The sequence below is a fragment of the Odocoileus virginianus genome, chromosome 22 (assembly GCF_023699985.2).
Source record: "Odocoileus virginianus isolate 20LAN1187 ecotype Illinois chromosome 22, Ovbor_1.2, whole genome shotgun sequence".
Lineage (NCBI taxonomy): Eukaryota > Metazoa > Chordata > Mammalia > Artiodactyla > Cervidae > Odocoileus > Odocoileus virginianus.
In genome coordinates, this window is record NC_069695.1 from 16,852,886 (window position 1) to 16,878,594 (window position 25,709).

The 25,709-nt window shown below is 37.1% G+C and overlaps 1 protein-coding gene across 3 annotated transcripts in view; it reads right to left on the reverse strand.

Moving 5' to 3' along the window:
* Positions 1–25,709, reverse strand: part of ANKRD12 (ankyrin repeat domain 12) — a 93,456-nt gene that overhangs the window by 52,631 nt on the left and 15,116 nt on the right. For all 3 annotated transcript variants that reach the window (XM_020878039.2, XM_020878036.2, XM_020878037.2), the window contains exon 2: positions 9,867–10,004. In XM_020878039.2, the coding sequence (XP_020733698.2) occupies positions 9,867–9,953 (87 nt within the window). In that variant the 5' untranslated portion in view covers positions 9,954–10,004. The remainder of the gene's footprint in view (positions 1–9,866; positions 10,005–25,709) is intronic.

The following is a 25,709-nucleotide window of genomic DNA, read 5'->3' on the forward strand; positions in this document are numbered from 1 at the left end:
CCTAGCCAGTTCGGGGAGGCAGAGGAAGGGAAAGAAAGGCACGTGGAAGCTTTAGTGTGGCTTCCACAGGAAAAAGCTAGGAAAGCAAGCAGGTTTAGGGTTGGCTAGTCCACATAACTTGTGCAGGCCCTGAGGTATACATGTCACTTCTCTAGTTGTCTGGTACCTGATGGTTATTCTGGGTAACCGTCAGGGCAGGGGGACAGTGCCAGAGTATGAGAGTTGCTAGAGCTGGTGGTCAGGGATGAACCCTGGATTGCTGGTTTGCAAATGAAAGGTGTGGTCACAAATGAGCTATTTATTTTCTCTGGGAACTGAGTGGCCCTGGGAAGGACAGTCTGCTCAAGGTCAGTGAAGGCCCCAGATGTCAAAGTATCAGAAGTAAACAGGAATGATTAATAAAAAGGTTAGCCAACAAAGTTCAAGAGATCTGCCTTAGGAATACAAATATTTTGCTATTAACAAAAGGATCTAAAAAAAACATTAAGAAGTCCCTTCTACCTTGCATATCTGTTAAGATACTATTCTATGACATAAACAAGTTAAAACAAACCAAAGTGTTAAATATGTTTACATGAAAAGTGTTCACAAGACTATATCAATCATGTTCTCCTATACGATAATTTGGTGACTAGTGTGAATATTCACACAGGGCTTCTAAGATAGCCCAGCTGGTAAAGAATCCACCTGCAACGCAGGCAACCCCAGTTCGATTCCTGGGTCGGGAAGATCTCTTGGAGAAGGGACAGGTTACCCACTCCAGTATTCTTGGGCTTCCCCGGTGGCTCAGACAGTAAAGAATCCCTCAGACAGTAAAGAATCCGCCCGCAATGCAGGAGACCCAGGTTCAATCCCTGGGTTGGGAAGATCCCCTGGAGAAGGGAGCGGGTACCCACTCCAGTATTGTTGCCGGGAGAGCCTGGCAGGCTATAGTCCATGGTGTCCCAAAGAATTGGACACAACTGAACAACTTTCACTTTAAGTGTGAATATTCTTACCTGCTACCAACTTACTCTGTTCTCAAGTAAAACTGTCCTTAAAACTGTTACCCAAACAAAGTGTTTTTGTGAGAATCTTAACACTAAAAATTATTTTCAGTTCTGGGGAAAGTAACTTTCAAAAGAAACAGTTACTTCTGATTGTCCTGAAATTTCTATATTATCAAATAGTATTTATATATTAATATAAATACTCTTGTCTATTCAGGAGAGGGTCATTGGCACATTCTTCTTTCATATGATGACATAATAAACTTAAGAGATTTTTTTCATTTTAAAATGTTAAGTGCTTTTAATTTACACTGTTTTTCTTAAAATAACCTACAACAGCCATCACACACAGCATGAAAGTATTAACAGTTAGCCAAGAATGACCTTCTATCACTGCTGATACTAAACAAGGTGCTGGCAGTCTTCACCAACTCAAGAAGATAGAAAAAAGAAGAGGTATAAATTTACCTGGAGATAATTTAAAATATATATACATATATAAACCCTTGATGGATATAAATCAAAATGTTAATGGCTATCTGTGGGTAATGGCATTGCAGGTGTGCTGGGAGACAATCCACCACAGCTTTCTTGCATTTCTGTACATCTAGCAAACAGAAGCACTAAATAAATCCCTTGTTCAATCTTTTCAAAGTTATCTGTATACAGAACAGCCTTGGAAGACAGAGACAGTGTCTTCCTCTGCAGCAAAGGGTAGATCAGATCTGTTTACTCTTCAATATATTAACTTCTCTCCTTAGGGCTAAGGTCAGGTAGATTTACCTCCCATTAAAAAGATTTGGGGTTCCTCTCCCGTTACACAATCCACTGTATATGTAGTTGTCACTGGCCTTCACTACATGCCTTTGTGAGAAATAGGGCTCTGACAACAGACACAAACACTGATATATGGCTACTGCTATGGCTATGTGAAAAAAAACTTTTCTATCTGACCCAGGAGTCTCATATCTTCTGCTGGAGTCCATGAAACTAATTAGCCTGCAAATAGGGTAGAGTAAAACCTCAAGATCTTTCATCTCAAACAAAGCAGTTTCTATTTTCATTATGCTGATATGTTTTTTAATTTTTCTACAGCGAACATGAATTACATTATTTGAATAAACAAAGTTCTCAATTATCATGTGGAGAAGACAGGAGATAATGAAGACTGAACCTTCACTGATGATGAAAAGGACAGGACAGAGCTATTCAGGAAGGTAGATGATTAACATCCACTCATTCACACTTCATGAATGTAATTCGATATTTAGACTATCAGAATATGTTTGATAAAAGATACTGTTTTGCAAATTATAAACACCAACTTATAGCTTCAGTGGAAAAACTTCTAAACTAAACCAATGGGGAAAAAAAATCCCACAGATTGTCAGAAAAAGGATAAAATATTTGAAGAATTCTGAGTAGGTATTTTTGATGAACCCCTATTGTGATACTTAATAAGATAATAAAATCATTTTCTATAAAAAGCATATTGCTACAGAATTATTATTTCAAATATGGTCTATTTGAATGCATTTAAGAAATTAAGCTTTGGTTCAGGTTATTTTTAAATTTAGAAATCTCTTAACAGCAATGTCTTGTGTTATATTAAGATATAAATATGGTCTCTATTTACATAAGAGAACAACTACAGATTCATTTCTAAAAATTTTATGGAAGGAAAAGCTCAGCAGAAGCTAGAAATTGGCTTCAAGGCCAATAACTCACGAAGAAAAGACAATCCTAAGAATATGCTTTGCAAATAAATAAGTGAAAAAAGATAATCATGTTGCCTTCTCTCCTCCCCTCTAATTCTGTCATAAGAAATAGTAGTAACATATAGTCTATAAGCAAAAAATTGAGAATGGATATTATAGCCCTTCCTCACTTAAGCTGTCAAATATTTGTTTAAAATGAAAGAAAATTACGTCCTACAGCAGCTTTGGATGTCAAGCTGCTCGGAGATCCCGAGCATGGCAGTACTGAGCATCACGCACACTGCTTCAGAGGGGCTTCTGACCCTTACACAAACACACGTGTGCTCCTGAAAAAACACTGAATGATTAAACTGAGGCTGAGAACAGTTAAATATATCCCGTTGGGTAAGTCAACTGTTAATAACTAAAGAATTTAATAGTCTGTATTTATTCTTCCCATTTATTTTATAAACCTAATAATTATTAAGCATTCTTAACTTACCTAAGGAATGTTTTTAACAGAAATATATTAGTAAAAGTTTTTGCTTTTTTGCTTGCCTCTACAGTTTTAAGAAATCACACTTTTATGAAGGCAATGTTCAGGACTACTGCGTATTTAGTGGCAATCATCAAAAGATAAAAACAAAGCACCTAGAAGACTAAAAGCTTCAACAATTTTGGCCTTATATATTCAAATCCAAAAACTAACATCAAGTAGCCTCACAAACAATTTAACAAACACAACCTTCCCTATACTTAAGCATTTAGAAGTGAAAGCTCCAATTCTCACCTCAGATCTAACACTGCACCCTGTCCCCACAACTCTGAGATTGCCTCTACCCAGGTCACTGTAAGGTGTCTTCACTGCCAACACCCAACAACTTCGTCTTTCCCAGTCACGGCCACTCTCGGCCGTGCAACCTCTGCTTCTCTCTTGTCCTCTCCTGATCCCTCAGAAAATGTGTGAATTCCTCAGGGTATACTCTCCTCCACTCCTGCCCCACTCTCTTTGGGTGACATCGTCATACCTATAGGTCACTTTTCCACAAATTCTCATACTTTTAACTTGCTTTTAGCTGTTCTCAGCTCTAGTTTCAGAGCTGAGAAACTCTGAGTTTCGTTATGTCTACTGATACTTCTATTGGATGTTCCGATGGCTGACTTCATTCAACAAGTACAGACCAAACATGCTTCCTGAAACCACCTCTTGCTTTCCTGAGTGCCCTCTAACAGTCCAATCAACCTCAGCATGGACCCAGGCCACTTTTCTACATACACAGGTAAATCTCAGTAATTCAGTGTCTTTCAGACCTGCCACTTCTCTCTGTCCTCACAGTCACTGCCCACACTGCCTTCTCCTTGGATTTTTAAATACTACTACTGGTCTCTGCTACGGCCCTTCCCTTTGGCTCCCTGGCTACAGAATAAATTTCAAGATCTTCAGCAAGGAACACAAGGCCATAATGAACTGGTCCCTGTCTAAAGCTTATTTCCTATCCTCCATCCTTCATAGGCTACATCCTAACTTTGTGTTCACTACTTTAACAGATTCTTGTCTTTTTTACATCTCCTGCTTAAGACGACTATTTACTCTCATTTTCCTGCTGGTCACATACGTACTTATCCATGAGAATCCAGATTATGTATTTTTTCCACTGTGAGACTACCTGAACATCCATAAACTGCTTTTCTCCTTTGTTCCATCACTGTACACTTGAACACTTTCATTAGTGTGCTTCCTACAACAGTACACAAGTTCACAAAGTGTGGTCCCTCAGATCATTTCAGGAGACCAGCAAGGTCAGAAATAAGCTTACAGTAACACATAGGATGTCAGTGTATCTTTGTCTCCCATTCTCTAAAAAGTGTGCATTTGACTCTTGAGACTATGTGACAAGAGGTATCTCAACACATGGACTGCAGAAACAAATAATTTTAATATCTTTCTGTTAAGCCACACATTAAAGATATTTTGCAAAACTAATGACACGCTTCTCCCTGATACTGTCTTGGAATATATAGTTTCATAAAAATATATTCTTAATATTCAACAGCTTTTAGACCAATTATTAAACACATAAATTTTTTCTCAGTTTTCATTTCTGATTATGTAAATGTCAACAGACATACTCATTTATAAAAAAGCTCGTCAGCCTCCTCAGTTATGTTGAAAAATATTAAGGGGTCCTGAGAGGAAAACATTTCAGGAACAGAGACAAAGCAGTTACTTAAGAGTCTTCATAAAGATTTAGACCAAACATTAACTACTTTTTGTTTCAAAGGTTCACAGGAAAGGCACACAACACAAACAAGCATCCCACATGAGGTTTGTTGGATAAAATAAGTAAATCAGTGAACTCATTCTCCTTGCGATTCGGCGCATTAAATACATTTGAGAAAACTTCTGTCTATAGTAGAATGAAGATACTGGCAACTTATCTCTGCAAGAAACAACTATAATCCTAGACAAAATTGTCAAAAAAAAAAAATTTTTCAAGGCTCCAGAAAATGAACAAAAACAAACAAACTGAGAAGCACTTTCGGTAAGAACTGCTGAACTATGGATAAGAAGACTGCATTCTCGCCTGGGGCGGTTCTCATTCCCAGCTAATGCTTAGTTTGCATGACAAGGTTCCAGGGTGGAGCTGGCAGTGAAAACCAGCATCTCTGCTGCCAGACAGTCGCTGTGACTTGACATAGAAAGCCAAAACCTCACCCCTCAGTCGCATTGTTGATGAAAACAGCCAACAGTGTAGGAAACAAATGGAAGCAGGGAACAAAAAAACACAGTTCTATTAGTTAAGGCTGTGTGGTCCCACTGTTGGGTAGCAGCAGCAGATAGACAAGCCAGAAATTTAACAGAGAGATTGAAGAAATCAAGGAGCCAGGGGAGCACTAGATAAGACAGCCATTCACCCCTGGATGACAGGGCAGCTGGGAAAGCATGTGGGGAAGATCAGAGAATGGTGAGCCTCTGCACAGACCCCTGATGACACCAAGACTACGTGCGCATGTGGTGGAGATGTGTGAGGGTCCAAGCTCTCCACAACACCCTGAGTCGACAAGGAGCCTGCACGCATGAAGGAAGACCCGGGTGAGCCCAATAGAAAGTAAATGCTAAGGTAGATCTGAAAATGCCTGAACACTGTGAAGGAGGAAACAGACGGAGCTGGACTCCATCTTAGGCCAGGCTGCGAACATTAGGCTACACGCATGGTCATCCTCCCAGTGGACTCTGAACTTTGTGCCCGGTGTCTATAGAAGTGGCATACCAGTGGGAAACCAGACCCCTGGATAAAAGAGCCTCAGGACTTGGACTCTCCCTTGCCAAAAGAATATGCTAATTATCTCTGTAACAGAACAAAGTCATTAATTCCATTATGTTTATCGGGATATGACCACAGTCCTATTGAAAAATGTCCACCGTTTATCTAGTCCTGTGACACAGGAACCATGGGTTAACTTTGATCGTATCTCTCTTTCACCTTGTCCAGACTAGTTTCAAGGAATTTGGGGAGGTGGGTTTGAGCAAGTACACTTAGGGTATATAAGGTTTTCACAAAAACTAGTCAGGGTCCTTGGCTAAGAGGAGACTCTGCCTTGGGCCCGCTGGTGTAATAAACTGCACTCCACCATCTGCACTGTCCTGAGTGAGTCTGTTTCCCAGAACGCGTGGCTATAACAACTGAACATGCTCCCTAAAACACGTGCAAATCTACCAGTGGAAGGTAGAAATCTTACTGGCTCAAGGTGTTTCAGCAAAGTGTCTGAATCAATGGTTGCTGACTAACCCATATAAGTATGGGGCAACCCCTAGAAAGCAAGACCAAACAACCCCCACCCCCAACAAGACCCCAGTGGTTGTGACAAAGTAACAAACATCCAAAACACCTGACAACTTACTAAAAGCAAACAAAAACTAGCAACAGTTATAACTTTCAGGTGGAAAATAAAGAGAAACCAGAGTTGTTGTAATATATTACGCAAACTGTTTCATTTTCAACAAAAATGAAGACATATGGGAAAGTGAGGAAAAAGTATTCAACAGAAACTTCTCTGAGTTGGTCAAGATACTAGCTTTGGCAAAGACTGTAAAGTAACTATCAGAAAGAAAGAAAACATTGTTCAAAGAATCAAAGTACCACAACTTATCAAATAGAGATCTGGAATAAAGGAAAATTACAAAGAAAGCCAAATGGAAATACTTGATTTGAAAAGCAGAGTGACTGAAAATATACTAGGTATCTTCAACAACAGATGGCAAAAAAAAAAATCAGTAAATTGAACACACCAATTCATAAAATATTAATCTACAGATCCCAGAAACTCAATAAACTCTAGGTAGAATAATCAAAAAGGGATCCTAAACACATTACAGTCAAATGATTTAAAGAAAAAAAAAAGAACAGCAATGAAAAAAATTCATCACAATTAACAACTGACTTCTCATTAGAAACACTTGAAGCAAGAAAGTGGGATGACAATCTATTGATATTAATACTAAAATGAAAAAAAAGTCAAGTAAGAATTCTATATCCAGTAAAATAAAGGCAATCAGTCATGAATGACCACAAACTGTAACTCCACTTAGGTGAAATATCCAGAATAGGAAAGTCTATAGAGACAGAATGTAGGCTTATTCACACTAGGGCTGTGGGATTTAGGGACAGAATGGGGAGTTACTGGTAATAGGTACATAGGGTTTCTTTTTCAGGTGAATATATACTAAAATTGATAAAGGTAATTGATAAAGGTACAACTGAATTCTACATTTTAAATGAGTGAATTGTACGGTATGTGAATTATATCTCAAAATACTCATTTTTTGAGAATGGCAGAATCAAGATATTCCTAGGTCAACGAAGACTGAGAGAAATCACAGTTGAGAATCTGTCTTACAGTAAATCCTAAGGAAAATTCTTTAGATGGTAAGGAAATGACACCAGTGCCCTGAATTCAAAGGAAGAAATTAAGAGTGCCAGAACTGGTCAATTTCTGGTAAAAACAAAGAACTGTATAAATATATATAGTTCTCTTTAATTCTCTTCTTTCTTTAAAAACAAAAATGTATAAAATAATAATTATAACATTCTGTTGTTGGGCTAATAACAACTGTAGATATAATCTATATTACACAGATAACACAAACGAAGGGAAGGTAACACAGCTATACTGGAGCAAAGTTGCCTTATTTTACTGCATTAACTCAATAATAACCTGTAGTAATTAGCATGCACATTATAATCCCTAGATCAACATTTAAAAATACAATTTAAGAAACATGGTCACAAAACATAGAAATTTAAATAGTGCACTGAAAAATACATATATATTTTAAAAAGGCAACGAGGGGAGAAGAAAAAGATCTGAAACATAAGAACGGAGAGCAAAATGACAATTATAAATCCAACCTTATCAATAATTAATTAAATGTGAGTGGGCTAAACACTACAATCAAAAGCAGAGAATGCTAGTGCAATCAAGCAAAAAAAGGAAATAAAAGCATTCATACTGGAAAAGAAGTTAAATTATTTTTGTAAGCAGATGACAATCCCAAATGCAGAAAATCCTAACGAATTCACAAACTTTTAGAATCAATATATGAGTTCAGTAAGGTCAAAGGATACAAGATCAGCATACAAAAATATCTGCATTTCTATATACTAAACATTAAAAAAATAAAAAATGAAATTATCTACAGTGGCACCTGAAAGAAGGAAATATTAATAATTTAACAATAAAATTACAAGATCTGTACACTGAAAACTACAAAGCATTAGTCAGGGAAACTGGAAATCTAAATAAATGGAGAGATATTCTGTGGCAATGGATTGGAAGACATATTGTTAAGATGACAGTACTATTACAGTCTGTAACCTACAGTTTCAATAAAATACCTGTAAAAATTTCAGGGTTTTTTTGGTGGAAGCTGATAAACTAATCCCAAAATTCACATGGAAATGCAAAGGACCTAAATAGCCAAAAAAATTTTTTAAAAGAGCAAAAGTTGAAAACTTACATGTTTGATTTTGAAAGCAGATTTGAAGTCTTTTGGGGTTTGGGGTGGGAACAGGGACACACTGCAAATGGGCATAAGGATCTTTTAACAATGATGGAAATGGTCTAAATTGCATTATGATATAGTTGCACAATTTTATAAACTTACTAAAAATCACTGAATTGCACACAAAATGGGTGAATTTTATGGCATTTAATTATACCTCAAAAAAGCTAATTTAAAAAAAAACTTATACACAAACGTTCAGAGACTCTTTCTTCGTGTTAGCCCAAAACTGAAAATATTTCAGATGTCCTTCAACAATAAAATGGCTGAGGGGAAGAAAGGAACTTAAAAGAAAGAGAAAAAAAAAAAACTTCAAAGGTAACGTATAAAACTTACTAGATGAAGGAGAGACTAGGGACAGTGAGACCAATTACTAGATAACTGCAGAAGTCTAAATAAAGGTTTAGAGGGCCTAAATTAAATAGGAATGAAGAAGGAAAGTTGTAAAAGGGCAGAATCACTGGCAAGGACTAATAACGAACAACAAAAACAGTTAACATTTATTGAGTACTTCCTGTATAACAAGCATTGTATTAGATACAACACTTTAGTCATTTCACTGTCACAATTCTATAAAGTACCACTGTCCTCTATTACACTGAAGTTGGAAAAATTACATAAGATTTATCCAAAGTTACAAACATGGAAAACTGAATAGCTATTGTATTTGTGCGTTTTGCTACCAGGAGTCAGGGGGAAGAAATAACAAATGACTGTGAAGTCTTGGATTCCCCAACCCTTGATTATTTCTCAAGTTAACTGTGTGATCTTAGTAATTTTGTTATCTCAGGGAATGAAAAACAATCTCACGCCCAAATCTGGCTTCCATACTGTTTTTTATTTTATGGACAATTATTAATATTAAAAATACTAAATCATGGGAATTCCCTGGCACCCTAATTCAGTGCTTAGGACATCTAACTACTTCACTGTGGAGGGCCAGGTTCAACCCCTGGAAGGGGAACTAAGATCCAGCAAGCTACTAGGTATGCCCAAAATTAAATTAATAAAACTTACAATTAGAGAAATTTTTTAAAAAGTAAATAAAAGTACTAAATCAGGAGTTTTTTCCACAATTTCTAAAGAGTCGACAAAATCTTTAGCATAATCATATACCTTTCTTCCATATGGTTTTTCTACCATATTGCTGTCACTGTCAGAATTTTCACTCTGAACTGGTTTTGTGAACCCAGATTTGGGCATCTTATAGCTGTTCAGCTAGCTTCTTCTCTTGTCAGTCTTCTCATCCTGGATCTGTAAAGAATGGATATATAAGGGTTATTTGCATACATATGCAATGAAACCTACTTAGTTTATGCATCACAATTAGTGCAATTTGGTTACCTCTATGTCTCTATAAAGTCATTTCTTAGGTAGGTTATCTTAGCCTAAAGCAAGCTTTCATTTAACGATCTTTTAATTAAAGATCTCCTATTCAAGTCCATTCAGCTTGCCACTGAAAAGAAGAAAACTACTATTATGTCGCTTTCCATCTTCTCTAGCCTAGTATCTAACCTTAGCTTTTGGGGTAACCAGCCATGTCGAAGTGGAAGTTAAGTGTCTGTCACCCCCCCACCCCCAGCATGGCTCTAGCAGCTGGAGCTCCTAACAAATTCTCTGGTAGTTCTGCATTAGTCCGGAAATTATTTCTAATTATTTCTAGGTATGATAAGTAATTTTACAACATCTAATGCTATTTTAAATTAAATAAAGTCCTCACTACTTAAAATCCCCAGAGTGGTTTCTTTTCATTCACTGAACTCCCAGACACCCCCAGGTATTTAGTCACTCTATAGTCTATACGTTGATTTAATCCTTATCATACTGTAATTGTCACTTTACATACTGTTTTCTTTCCAACTTGTTCAGTCTTCTGTCTCATGCTCTACAAACTGATTTAATAGATCAAAGGGCCTCTTGGAAGCCTTTGCTTGAGAGATCCAGAAAAAATTCCAAAACGTGGGTTTTACAATACAAAATGGGTAGCCATGAGGTTAGACCTGTGTGCTGTTAGCCACACATGGTTGTTGAAAGTTAAATTAATTAAACACTGCTCCCACACTACACAGCACCTGTGTGTTGGCACCGTCACCTGTTCTACGGCCACAGAGAGCTCTCCTGCACAGCCTCTGGCTGCACCAAGGCTGCCCGCTCACAGCAGCAGGACTCGGGCCGCAGCAACAAGCGTAACGACTGACAGCCTTACTTTTAACTACTTGATGCTGTAAATTTCCTATAAGGGGGTATCGATCTAAGTAACATACATTCTAGGATCTATACAAATTATTAAAATCCAGATATTCTGGAAATAGAAAATTAGTAAAAATCTATATTCTTCAAATTGGTGCTTTAAAATTTGTGGTTTCGATAGAAACATAACCAAAATATCCTTAACTGAAATGAGTTAATTGGTAAATTATCAAAACTAGTTTAAATTAACCTGAATGTAGCCAAATTTGAGTATACTGCAACACATTAAACTTCCAGAGTTCAAATAGTTCAAAGCTTTCATTTTATAGAGCAGGAAACAAACTTGAAGAAATAAAGGGAAAATACTGACACTACACCAAAGAGGCAAAGTTTCCCTTGGGGTCATTTAACTTTCTACTGTTACTATATAAACAGAGTCATTTAAACATAGCACTGTCCTCAAAGCCAGCTCTATGCAAACCTTACAGAGTTAAGAGTTACAAGTCATATCTAAACAGAAAAATTCTGACTCAAAAGCAAAACTGAGCTGCATAGTATCAACACCCACTAACCCAGGTGAGACTATGAAGATAAAGCAGTATCTCTTCTGTAGATCAAGTGAAATAAGTCACTGGTGAATGAAGAAATGTCATGAATATTTTTTAAAATTAAAATTAAACATGGCAATAATATTGTATTAGTAGACTGTTAGAAAAAGCTGTTATTATTCAATAACTGTATTTGGAAAATCTCAGCACCAAGAAAACTGACAACTGGATTTTTAAAATATTACTTTAGTCAATCAAGTATTTGATATATAATTAGGTTCTGGGCCTAAGATATATACTGTAATCATTAGAACTATTGATGCACAAAGAAGTGATCAAAATCACATTGGGTAAGTAAAATTTGACTGTTTAAGAATGTACAAATAACCCAACAGAAGGCAGAAACAGAAATACTGAGGAATGAAAAACAGAAGGAACACACAAAACAGTAATAAAATGACAGACCTAATCGAAACATAGCAATAATTATATAAAATGCAAATATTAAAAACAACAATTAAAAGACAAAGATTGTCAGAGAAGAGGGAAACAATGATCAAACGATACACTACTAATAGTTTCACTTCAAATATAATGGTATGAGTAGATTAAAAGTAAAAGAATGGAAAAAGATATGCCACGCAAGCATACTCAAAGGAAAGATGGAGTAACTAAATTAATATCAGACAAACAGATCTCAAAGCAAAGAGGGACATTACATATTACATATCTTACATATTACATACTGATAAAAGGACCAGTTCGCAGAACATATATCAAACTAGCAACAGAACTTCAAAGTACAGGAAATAAAAACCGACAAAACTGACAGAAGAAATAACCAAATTGATAGTTATAGTTAAGAGGCTCAACTACTCTCTTAAGTAAGGCAGAATATCAACAAAGATATAAAAGGACTGAAAAAATGCCATTAATGTGAACTGACTGGATTTAATTGACATTTACAGAAAAATCTTCAAGAAAAATTTCTGCAAGAAAATTAGATACCAAGGAAACATTTCATGCAAAGATGGGCACAATAAAGGACAGAAATGGTATGGACCTAACAGAAGCATTAGATATTAAGAAGAGGTGGCAAGAATATACAGAAGAACTATACAAAAAAGATCTTCACAACCCAGATAATCACGATGGTGTGATCACTAACCTAGAGCCAGACATCCTGGAATGCAAAGTTAAGTGGGCCTTAGGAAGCATCATTATGACCAAAACTAGTGGAGGTGATGGAATTTCTGCTGAGCTATTTCAAACCCTAAAAGATGATGCTGTGAAAGTGCTGCACTCAATATGCCAGCAAATTTGGGTAACTCAGCAGTGGCCACAGGACTGGAAAAAGTCAGTTTTCATTCCAATGCCAAAGAATGTTCAAACTACACTCATGTACTGCACTCATTTCACACGCTAGCAAAGTAATGCTCAAAATTCTCCAAGCCAGGCTTCAAAAGTACGTGAACTGTGAACTGCCAGATGTTCAAGCTGGATTTAGAAAAAGCAGAGGAACCAGAGATCAAACTGCCAACATCCACTGGGTCATAGAAAAAGCAAGAGAGTTCCAGAAAAACATCTACTTCTGCTTTATTGACTACGCCAAAGCTTTTGACTGTGTGGATCACAACAAACTGTGGGTAATTCTTAAAGAGATCGGAATACCAGACCACCTGACCTGCCTCCTGAGAAATATGTATGCAGGTCCAGAAGCAACAGTTAGAACCGGACAAGGAACAACGGACTGGTTCCAAATTGGGAAAGGAGTATGTCAAGGCTGTATACTGTCATTCTGTTTATTTAACTTATATGCAGAGTACATCACGAGAAATGCTGGACTGGATGAAGCACAAGCTGTAATCAAGATTGCAGGGATAAATATATAAAACTTCAGACATGCAGATGACACCATTCTTATGGCAGAAAGTGAAGAACTAAAGAGCCTCTTGACGAAAGTGAAAGAGGAGAGTGAAAAAGCTGACTTAAAACTCAACATTCAGAAAACAAACATCATGGCATCCAGTCCCATCACTTCATGGCAAATAGATGGGGAGACGATGGAAACAGTGATAGACTATTTTTTTGGGGCTCCAAAATCACTGCAAATGGTGACTGCAGCCATGAAATTAAAAGATGCTTGCTCCTTGGAAGAAAAGTTATGATCGACCTAGACAGCATATTAAAAAGTAGAGACATTACTTTTCCAACCAAGGTCCGTCTAGTCAAAGCTATGGTTTTTTCATTAGTCATGTACAGATGTGACAGTTGGACTATAAAGAAAGCTGAGCGCCGAAGAATTGATGCTTTTAAGCTGTGGTGTTGAAGAAGACTCTTGAGAGAGTTCCTTGGACAGCAAGGAGATCCAACCAGCCCATCCTAAAGGAAATCAGTCCTGAATATTCATTGGAAGGACTGGTGCTGAAGCTGAAACTCCAGTACTGGCCACCTGATGCAAACAACTGACTCTTTGCAAAAGACCCTGATGCTGGGAAAGATTGAAGGCAGGAGAAGGGGATGATAGAGGATGAGATGGTTGGATGGCATCACCAACTCAAAGGACATGAGTTTGAGTAAGCTCTGGGAGTTGGTGATGGACAGGGAAGCCTGGCATGCTGCAGTCCATGGGGTCGCAGAGAGTCGGACACGACTGAGCAATTGAACTGAACTGATTTGAAATAAAAGAGAGAAAATCTATATAATCAAAATAATCAATGAAAGGGGGAGCATTACTACAGATACTAAAAATACCAATAGGTAAAGGACAATAGGGGAACATCACAAACTTTATACTAATAAATCCAAATTAAATGAAAACAGACAAATTCCTTGGAAGGCACATACTACCAAAGCTCAATGAACAAGACAATCTCAACAGGTCAGTACTTTTTAGAAAAAAAAAAAACTCCTAGCATCAATGGTGAACTCTACAAAACAAAATTCTACAAAAACTCTCCAGAAAAGGAAAGAATATATTTTATGAGGCCATCAATACTCTCTGATAGCAAAATCAGTCTTTTACAAGAAAAGTCCAGAGCAATATTCTTTATAATCATATAACAAAACTGTCAATCACATTTTAGTAAACTTGTAAAAATCAGTAAATTAGTAAAAAAATAAAAATCCAACTATATAAAAAAAGATAATACATCATGACTACATGGGATTTACATGAGGAATTTGAGGTCAGCTTCATGTTTGGCAATCGATCTATGTAATTCGCCGTATTAACAGACTAAGAGAAATAACCATTTCAACAGATGCAGAGAAAGCATCCATCCATCTATAACATCTAGCAGAAAACACAGGAGAATATTTTTAGTGATCTTGGGTTAGCCAAGATTTCTTAAATAGGCTATGAAAAGCAGACATTTATTACAAAAGAAAATATATGGATTAAGTGGGACTTAGCAGAGGTAACTCTTGTTCTTTAAATGACACTGTTAAGCAAATGAAGAGCAAGACATACAGGGAGAAAATACTTGCAAACTATGTCTTTATAAAAGACTTATATCCAGAATATATAAATAACAAATCAATTAGCATAATCCAACCTTAAAAGAACAAAAGATTTAAACAGTCCATCAAAGAATATACAGAAAAATATCTTCAACCTCATTAGTCATCAGGAACATAATAATGAAATACCACTATACATCCATGAGAATGGCTAATATTAAACAGTAACGAAGACCAAGTATTGGTGAAGATGCAGGGGAACCAGAACTCATATATACAGCCAAGGGTTAGACGGAAAGGCAAACTAGTGCAGTGCTTTACAAGTGAAAATAGTTGGTGGTATCTTCCCAAGGCTAAGAAGAGTTATTCTTTACTTCCATTCTTTGTATGATAGTTTTGGTGACTATTAGAACACTGCTTGTTGTTCAACCTTCTTGCCCTAAGACTACACAGAGACAGCAATACCTGTTAAGGGCCAGCTGTCTGCAAGCTCTATGACAGACTTCCTTTGCTCTCTAACAGCAAAAAGGAAACAGTTAAAAAGTTTTGATTCTCCCTTTTCAAAGGTGTTTCTTTCTTTACAATAAATACATTCTTGCTTGTTATAGACCAAGGAGACTATGTATTCATCTGACAGCAACTTAATTCTGGGGCTGACAATCCATAAATGTATGCTATTATATTCAAGAGTTTTTCTACTCTACTTAGTCAGAGTAGCAAAATATATCTTCTTCTAAAAGTGACTCAGCATTCTCAATTTTTTTTAAAATGATGCTCCTGTTTATGGTAACTCAGGGATACTAAAAAAAATTATCTTTAATAGTATTGCTATCTGAATAACTTTGTTTCTAATAAACTTCTCTAGTTGCTATTCAGAAGTACCAAGGTAGCAAATATAGGTACATCAAAAACTCGAGTATAAACTAAACATCATTTGGATGAATAAACTGTATATATGCCATTTATTCTTTTAGTTTAAGCACTTTAAGAACAAAGGTTGTTTTTTTAAAACTGAGTCAAAATTATACCAAAAACTTATTAAATTTCTCACACAGTGGTGAGTAATGGATGGGTGAATATATCTGGTTGGTTAATATCATTGTCTTGAACCATCTATCTATTCAGTGTCACCTTCCACTGTTCCCCCTTTCTACATGCACGCTATTCTCAAAAACACACTTAGAAATTTCACAGCTCTCTAAATGGTCACAGAATCTGCACTTAGTACCAGTTATATCATTTGATTACTAGTCAAAAAAACTGAATCCATTAACAACTTAAATTTATCAAGCAAATAAACAATAGTGGCCCCAGAAGTCCTCGATGATAAGTGCTACACATTCATTAGGTCTGAAAGAGACTCAGGAATTTGTCCTTTCAATAAATATCCCAGTGGTTCTCATCATCAGGGAAGTTTGAAAAACAAATTAAATGATGGATCATTTTTAATCATATAAAAAGATCTCAGAAAAGAATTCACTAAGGAAAATTAAAATAGGGGATTTCCCTACCATACTAAACACAATGTGCATGTATGTGGGTGTGTGGGTTACCATAAAATTTAAAAATAACCACATTAGGCAGCCTGATAGTCTCTTTAAAAACAAAACATTTTACTATCATTTCCTTTTTTCACAGGATGATAACTCTTTGGAAGAGTATTTTAACTTACAATGAAATGGATTCTGAAGAGCATTTAAACACTGGTATCATATTTAGTTTGTTCCTCTACAGGTTGTTAATTATGCCATAAATACTCCATAGCTTTCTTCTCCTAGGTTTATCTGTTTCTATTTTTTACGGGAAGATTTCAGAGCAACCATTAGTTTCTTGTCACTGCTTATTAATTATAACATTTAGTACTGGCTTCCCTGTAAGTTGATCTTTTCCTCTACTCTAGACAGAAAAATTGTTTTAGTTAATGCTTTTTTGTACTTTCAAGTTTGAAATAGTCTCAACAGAAGCCTATAAACCAGTTAACATTTCTTCCTTTTAGATTACAAGTAGAAAATGATTTAAGTTCTATCCAATTCTTTCAGCTTAGTTCAGTCGCTCAGTCATGTCCAACTCTTTGTGACCCAATGGACTGCAGCACACCAAGCCTCCCTGTCCATCACCATCTCCCAGAGCTTGCTCAAATTCATGTCCATCGAGCTGGTGATGCCATCCAACCATCTTATCCTCTATCGTCCCCTTCTCCTCTTGCCTTCAGTCTTCCCAGCATCAGGGTCTTTTCTGGTGAGTCAGTTCTTCCCAACAGGTGGCCGAAGTAGTGAAGCTTCAGCATCAGTCCTTCCAATGAATATTCAGGACTGATTTCCTTTAGGATTGATTGGCTGGATCTCCTTATAGTCCAGGGGATTCTCTAGAGTCTTCTCCAACAACACAGTTCAAAAGCATCAATTCTTCGGCACTCAGTTTTCTTTATGGTCCAACTCTTAACATCCATACATGACTAATGGAAAAACCATAGCTTTGACTAGATGGACCTTGGTTGGCAAAGTAATGTCTTTACTTTTTAATATGCTGTCTAGGTTGGTCATAACTTTTCTTCCAAGGAGCAAGCATCTTTTAATTTCATGGCTGCAGTCACCATCTGCAGTGATTCTGGAGCCCAAAAAGAGTCTGATTGTTTCCCATCTATTTGCCATGAAGTGATGGGACCAGATGCCATGATCTTAGTTTTCTGAATGTTGAGTTTTAAGCCAGCTTTTTCACTCTCCTCTTTCACTTTAATCAAGAAGTTCTTGAGCTCCTCTTCGCTTTCTGCCATATGGGTGGTGTCATCTGCAGAGCTGAAGTTACTGATCTCTCTCCCAGCAATCTTGATTCCAGCTTGTGCTTTACATTTAAATGTAACTTTAAACAGTTTTTTCTAAACTGATTTTTCAAAGCCTCCTTCACTGAGATCTCTACAAACTGCTTTTGAGAGGGCAGGGGTAAAATCACAACTGCAAGAAAGCTACAAATCTCAAATCTCTTGACCTATGTAAGGTGGTGAAAAAGATCTCATAGTCCATCTACCTTATCAAATTCTTTTTAGTTGGAAAAACCACTCCACACATTCTCTCGGATTACACACACATCTGCTTTAGCAAAAGGAGTCTCCTCAATTCCTCTCTGAGACACAATGCACACTTGACGCTTGGGGGACACAATGCACGCCCGCCCCCAAAGTCCAGTGTACTGGAAATCTGCCAAATATTATTGTTGCTATAAATGCATATCACTACTGACAAAGTGTAACCAAACAGGTGTTACAAACAAGAACAGCAGAATCAAATACAACTAACTCAAGAACAAAGGATAAGCATCAGATAAGTATCCTTTTTGAAAGCAAGGTTAACTGCAATAATGCTAAGTCTTGTGTGCAGGTCAGACAGAACAACTGCCCTGGCTCTTCAATAACCATTTCTAAGTTTCTCTTTTTTATTTATGAACTGTCTGTTATAAAGCTTTATAGCTAACTATTTGGGGAGAAGTTTATCATTTTAGCAGAGAGTACAAAACTGCCAACAGAAAGAGTCCAAACTTTGTTGAGAAGATATTCTGAAAAGCTACTCCAAACAAACTGTGGCACCATGTCTGTGGGGGATAAACTATCCAACATGTCAAAAGGAGGGCAAGTTAAAAGACAAAGGAAAGAGAGAAGACGGGCTATAGGCAAGATAAGAATGAGAGAAAAAACACCTTTGGTTGGCAGTACAGATGGAGAATTTTGGAGAACAGAAATGGATAACAGAATATGTGAAGCTGTATGCTACGGTAAAAAATTGACGCAAGTGTCCCTTTAGGAATTAAAGAAAAGTCTGTAATTTGAGACATTTCTTAGTCTTTCAGCTTTAGTGAGCACTGGACCCTCCGGAGAAGGCAATGGCAACCCACTCCAGTACCCTCGTCTGGAAAATCGCATGGACAGAGGAGCCTGGTAGGCTGCAGTCCATGGGGTCGCTAAGAGTCGGAAGTGACTGAGGGACTTCACTTTCACTTCTCACTTTCATGCACTGGAGAAGGAAATGGCAACCCACTCCAGTGTTCTTGCCTGGAGAATCCCAGGGACAGGGGAGCCTGGTGGCCTGCCGTCTATGGGGTCGCAGAGTCGGACACGAGTGAAGCGACTTAGCAGCAGCAGTAACAGCAGGACCCTCAGGACCAGTGCTTTAAACACCATTTGTTGTCTTTACTCACTCTTTCAACTATAAGTCTGACTTAAAAATTCTTCATTGGGGAATCATAAACCACTAGGCTTTTGTCTTTAGCTTCCATCTAGAAAACCAGAAGAGATCTAACTCAAAGTGTGCCATCTTCCCAACTAAGTTATCAGATATACTTGGCTTTAGCACAGCTCCAGAGTTACTTGGCAGTGAGTACTTTTTTAAGAATGCATTTTTACCAAGGTAGTGGGGGCAGGAAGAGAGAATTTTCTTAGGACTGGACTAAGGTAAGTAGAAGTCTAAAAAACATCAAAAACAAAGCAAAACAATACCCCTAAGAGAAAACAAGCAGAAGAAAGTTACTGACACCAAGACATAGTAATGGAAAAATACAGACTATACAGATTAAAACAACTGAAAATATAAACACAGATGTAACAAAGTGACAGTTTAAAATAATGCTTTCCCTAATTTCAACCCTAGGCTGATATTAATTTAAGGATGATCAAACTGTGCTGGCAGTATTTTTGATGTGCTGCAGTAGGTTTGATGAGGTGCTCCTTGATTGACATTACTACTTTTATGACATTTCAATTTACTCAAACTATGCTGTTCTTTTAGGCTCATGCCATCTCATAATTCAAACTTGCTTGCTTATCAGAAGCACAGCAGAATACTTTTTTAAAGATACAGACTCTAACTTCACCTTTAGAGCCACTGAAATGATACCTGGGGAGGCAAGACAAACACCACTTTTTGAAAAGCTCCTTTGTTGCTGCCTGGGGAAGAGGGAAAACAGGGACTGGCTGCTCAATGGGTACAGGGTTTCTTTCTGGATCATGAAAATGTTCTGGAATTAGTGGTGACTGTTGTAAAATACTATAAATATACTTAAAACCACTGAATTGTACATTATAAGAATTTTATTTCAATGAGGAAGCTGTGGTACATATACACCATGGAATATTACTCAGCCATTAAAAAGAATTCATTGGAATCAGTTCTAATGAGATGGATGAAACTGGAGCCCATTATACAGAGCGAAGTAAGCCAGAAAGGTAAAGACCATTACAGTATACTAACACATATATATGGAATTTAGAAAGATGGTAACGATAACCCTATATGCAAAACAGAAAAAGAGACTCAAATGTATAGAACAGACTTGTGGACTCTGGGAGAAGGCGAGGGTGGGATGTTTCAAGAGAACAGCATTGAAACATGCATATTATCTAGGGTGAAACAGATCACCAGCCCAGGTTGGGTGCATGAGACAAGTGCTTGGGCCTGGTGCACTGGGAAGACCCAGAGGGATCGGGTGGAGAGGGAGGTGGGAGGGGGGACCGGGATGGGGAATACATGTAAATCCATGGCTAATTCATTTCAATGTATGACAAAAACCACTGCAATGATGTAAAGTAATTAGCCTCCAACTAATAAAAATAAATGGAAAAAAAAAAGAATAAAAAAGAAAAAGAAAAAAAATACTATTGTGAACCAATGTGGATTTCAAAATTTTTAAAAAAAAAATTTTTTTTTATTTCAATAAAAAAATCTCCCTGGAAGTACACGTTAACAATTCTGAAATCACTACACATGTCCTCTGGAAACAAACATTTGAGAAAACGGACAGTGGATGTTTAGGAGATTGTCTTCTCACCACAGGAGCAGGACGCTCCAGACAGGCAGGTCAGGGGAAGGCTGGAATGTGGCAGAGGATTACTGTCTGAGACATCAATATGAATTCATGTCTAGTTTGATGTAAGATGGTACAGAAAAACCTGAAGGATCTTTCTGGCCAACCCAATGGCTACAAACAGTTACATACAGAAGTATTCATAGATATACATACACAGAATTAGTACACATACATATACTCCTTCCTGTCAGCTAAGTGAGTCCAGAGGCAACAACACCTGACTAACAAGGAGCACACCTAAGATCTTGGTTACTATTACTTTTCTCCAATGAGAAGATTCTGGGCTCCTTAGAGAAATGGCTGATCCTAAGACTGAGGCAGGACACAGACAAGGTAAGTCTGGAGACTCTCATACTGCCAGAGTAAGGAGGTGCTCAAATAATACGTAAACATATAAAGTTAACAATGGGAATCTGTCAAAGGGATATAGATATCAACTGAAGGAGGTCCCTGCTGGCAAACTCACGATAATCTGAGCAACAAAGTAAAACAGTACTGGGTTATAATCCAAGGTAAAATATCTGTGTCCATACTGACACAAGTAAATGTTTAAGACAAAGAACAGGAGAGAACAAATTTTCCATGAAGAATTCCAGGTAGTTCATGGGGATTTTCTGCTCTCAAGGTGGTAGGACATAATGCCCTACTACTCTGTTAAGTCTGGGTCACACAGTAACTTCCTTCCACAGGACACAACATGGAAAGAGGGGAGGAAAGAGTAAGTTGAAAAACCCTACAAATTCTAACTCAGCAAGGTGATCAAAGTTAGCATCAGTAGTGATAAATCATGTTGACAGTATGTATCTTTTTGATAACATGTGGTTAAAAGGGCATTTTACCTCTGTAATCTTCCTTTTCAAAATGCTTAACCCCACGCTTTTCACAGGAAAAATAAAAGGTGAATTTCAATAGTGGAACATCTTACAAAAAGACACCTGACCAGTACTCTCTAAAACTCTCAAGGTCATCAAAAACAAGGACAATCTGAGAAACTATCACAGCCATGAGCACTTAAGGAGACATGATGACTAAATGTAATCGGGTATCATGAACAGGATCCTGGAACAGAGAAATGAAATTAGGTAAAAGGAATACAGGATGGATTGTAGTTAATAAGAATGACACTGATCACAGAGGACACTGGGCTGAGGTACACAGGAACTCTGTTCTATCTCTGCAATTCTTCTGTGTATCTAAAACTATTCTAAAGCAAATAGGTTATTTTACAAAGAAGTTCCCCAGGTAGTTTTAATGGTTTGGGAACTGCTAAAGCAACATTTGCCTTGATCCTTTTCACAGAAAGCACCTGCATACCTACCAACCCCCGGTCACTCCACTCCATACTGACTTTTCTTCACTGATAGTCTTTATCTCTGCCTCAAAATCCTGCCCATCTTGGTTTTCTTGTCTCTCTCCCATCTCTATCCCATGCTCCAATCCCTCAGGTTATCTGACTTCTTAATATTAAAAACCTTTTCACTCCACTTTAGCCACTTATTTTTCCTCTTTTGAATTTTGTTAGCATTCCTTTGCCATATCTACTTTAGCGATCATCATTTTCCTATGATTTCTAAATGAAAAGCCATGCTGTTTTTTTTGAATACACACACATACACAAGTGAACTGTGGTTAAATATACTTAATATAGAATTTGCCACTTCTAATCATTCTTTAAAGTATAATTGACATGAAACATTAGTTTCAGGATGGCTATTGTACACTATTATTTCAGGTGTACAACACAATATAATTTTATTTATATGTATTGCAAAACAATCACAGTAAGTCAGTAACACCCATCACCATGCATAGTTGAAAAATTTTTATGAGATTTAGTCTCTTAGCAACTTGCAAATATGCAATACAGTGTTGTTAACTACAGTCACCATACATTCCCTTTTTCCCGTAACTTTTTTATCTTTTGACCTCTTTCATTCATTTCTGCCCTCGCCTCCTTCCAGCAGCCACCAATTTGTTCTTTGTATCTATGAACTTTTTTTTAAAGGTCCTCTATCTAAAAGAGATCCTATGGTGTTTGTCTTCCTGTCTGACTTATTTCACTTAGCATAATACCCTCAAAGTCACTCATGTTATCACAAATGGCAAGACTTCATTCTTTTTTATGGCTGAATAATTTACCATTGTATATTTAATCACATCTTTTTTTATCCATTCATCCATAGATGGGCACTGCAGTTGTTTTCACTTCTTTGCTATTGTAAATAACATATTTGCAAGTTAGTGTTTTCATTTTCTTCAGATAAGTACCCAGAAGTGGAATTGCTGAATCATAAGGAATTATATTTGTAATATTTTGAGGAACCTCCACATAGTTTCCCACAGTGGTTATATCATTTTACATTCCTACCAATAGTGCTAAAGGGTTCCCTTTTCTCCATATCCTTGCCAACACTTTTTTAAAACGTGTAGGTCTGTGGCATTAAATCCATCCACACTACCATGCAACCACTACCAGCATCCAACTTCAGAACCTTTTCATCTACCGCAACTGAAACTCTACCCATTAAACAATAATTCCCCACTCCTCCTGGTCCCTGGCAGCCACCATGTCATTCTCTGTCTCTATGAAGTTGACTACACTAAGTACCCCATAAAAATGGAATGATGTAACATTTATCCTTTCTTGACTGGCTTAGTTCACTTAGCCATGTCTTCAAGGTTCACCCATGTTGTAACATGTGTCCTTCCTTTTACAGGTGGAATAACATTCAATTTATTGATGTAAAAAACACATTTTGTTTATACACTGACAGAGACTATGCTAAGAATATGAGTGTACAATGGACTATAGAATCAAACATACATTTTATGTCTCTATTTTCTTTATGTATCCTTTCTTCTCTTTTAGGCTCAAACTATCTCTATTTCAAGATCTGAAAATATATTTTCTTTTTCCCCTGTAATTTCTTTTCACATTTAACTCTTCCCATCTGTCTGTAATGCTAGTCTTTAATAACAATCTTATTCCTTTACACAGGGCTTCCTAGGTGGCTCAGTGGTAAAGAATCCACCTGCGACACAGGTTCAATCCCTGGATCAGGAAGATCCCCTGGAGAAGGAAATGGCAACGCACTCCAGTATTTCTGCCTGGGAAATCCCATGGACAGAAGAGCCTGGCAGGCTACAGTCCATGGGATTGCAAAGAGCTGGATGTGACTTAGCAACTGAGCACGCAAGGAAATAATGTTAAACTAGAAAAGCAAATATCATTAATAGGAATCAGAGGACAAGTGAAAACATCTGCAACACATATGAAAAAGAGCTAGTAATCAAAGAGCTGTAACAAATCAATTAAAAATCAGAAGACGACTTGAGGCAGTTCAAAGAACAAGACATACAAACACGGAGTAAACAGAAATATTCAGATTCATTCATCATTTTAAAACTAGAAAATAACGTATAACTTTTCATTTAAAAGACTGACAGAATTAAGGCTGTGCTGGCAAGGATTAAGGAAAATCGTACATGTGAATATTCATACACTACTGATGGCGAAGAAAATGGGATGACCTCTTTGGAGAGGAATTTGGCAAAACTATTAAAATGCAGATGCACAGCTTTTTGTCTTAATAATCCAACTTTAGTATTTACCCTACAGGTATACTATACAAATATGCAAAGATAATATACAAACGCAACCGCTAAAATGTTACTTGTATCCAAAACACTGGAGAAATAGTCTACTCATTTTATAAAATCTAGCTAAATGAAGTACAGTATATTTTTATGCTAAAAGTTATGCAAAGTTCCTATTTCCCTGACTGTTCCTCTTCTGCAGAAACTCTAAGTGTCAGGAGTAACTCAGGACCTGATCCTGGATCCCTTTTTAATCCCTAACACACTCCCTAAACAACCTGATCCACTGAAGAGCTACTCCCTTCCAAGTCTGTATCTCTAGTCCTCCTCTAAAACTCCCGATCTGTCTACCCAACTGCCTACCTGTCATCTTCACATGGGTGTTTAACTGGCATTATCAAACCAAAAACTTACTACAGAAAATTCTTAATTTTCTCTGTCAAATTTTCTCCACACTCCCCACACTTCTGCTCCATTTCAATAAATGGCAGCACCACCCATCCATCCATCCCTTAAGCCAATAACTTAGAAATACTGACTCCATCTCTAAAGCACATTTCAAATTAAATCCATGTCTTCCATATCAACTGCTAACCAACCATCATCACTTAGGCTAGGGCAAAACTCGGCAAATTATCTCCCTGTTTCTATTCTTACCCCACTCCTCCCTTCTCTCTCTCACACACATATTCCTTCTACAAGCAGCCATCAGTGGTCAGATCTCTTAAAATTAAAAATCAGATGCTACCACTGACTTGCTTTTTTGTATTGGTTCCCCACCGGAAAAAAATCGCAACTCAAACTAAACCATATGGAACAGAATTAATGGAACAGACATGGGAAGAAATTTTTAACGCATTTAAAATTCTCAAAGAAACAAGAGAAAATTCCAATATGCAGCAGGACTAAACAGAACCAAGAAGAAATGCATAGTATGAAAGTGATTGAATGCAATGATTGAAATAAAGAACTCCACAGATTAGGTAAATGGATAAGCAAAAGAATGAGTTAGCGAGCTAGAAGATCAGGTAGAGGACAGTTGCAGAAGATATCAGGAGGGAATTATTTTTTAAGAAAAACATTAAAGAACAGACAAGAAGCAACAGAATCTATATTAACAGAATTCCCAGAAAGAAAAAAAAATTGAAGACAGACTACTTGAGAAAATGACAATAATTTTCCAGAACTGAGGAAAGATCAAAGATCTTAGATGAAAATGTCTGGAATACAACCTGGCATAGAGTAGACTCCCAGTAAGTAGCTAACTGTTGAATGAGAGAAGGATGGAATGAGTACAAATCCAAGTGCC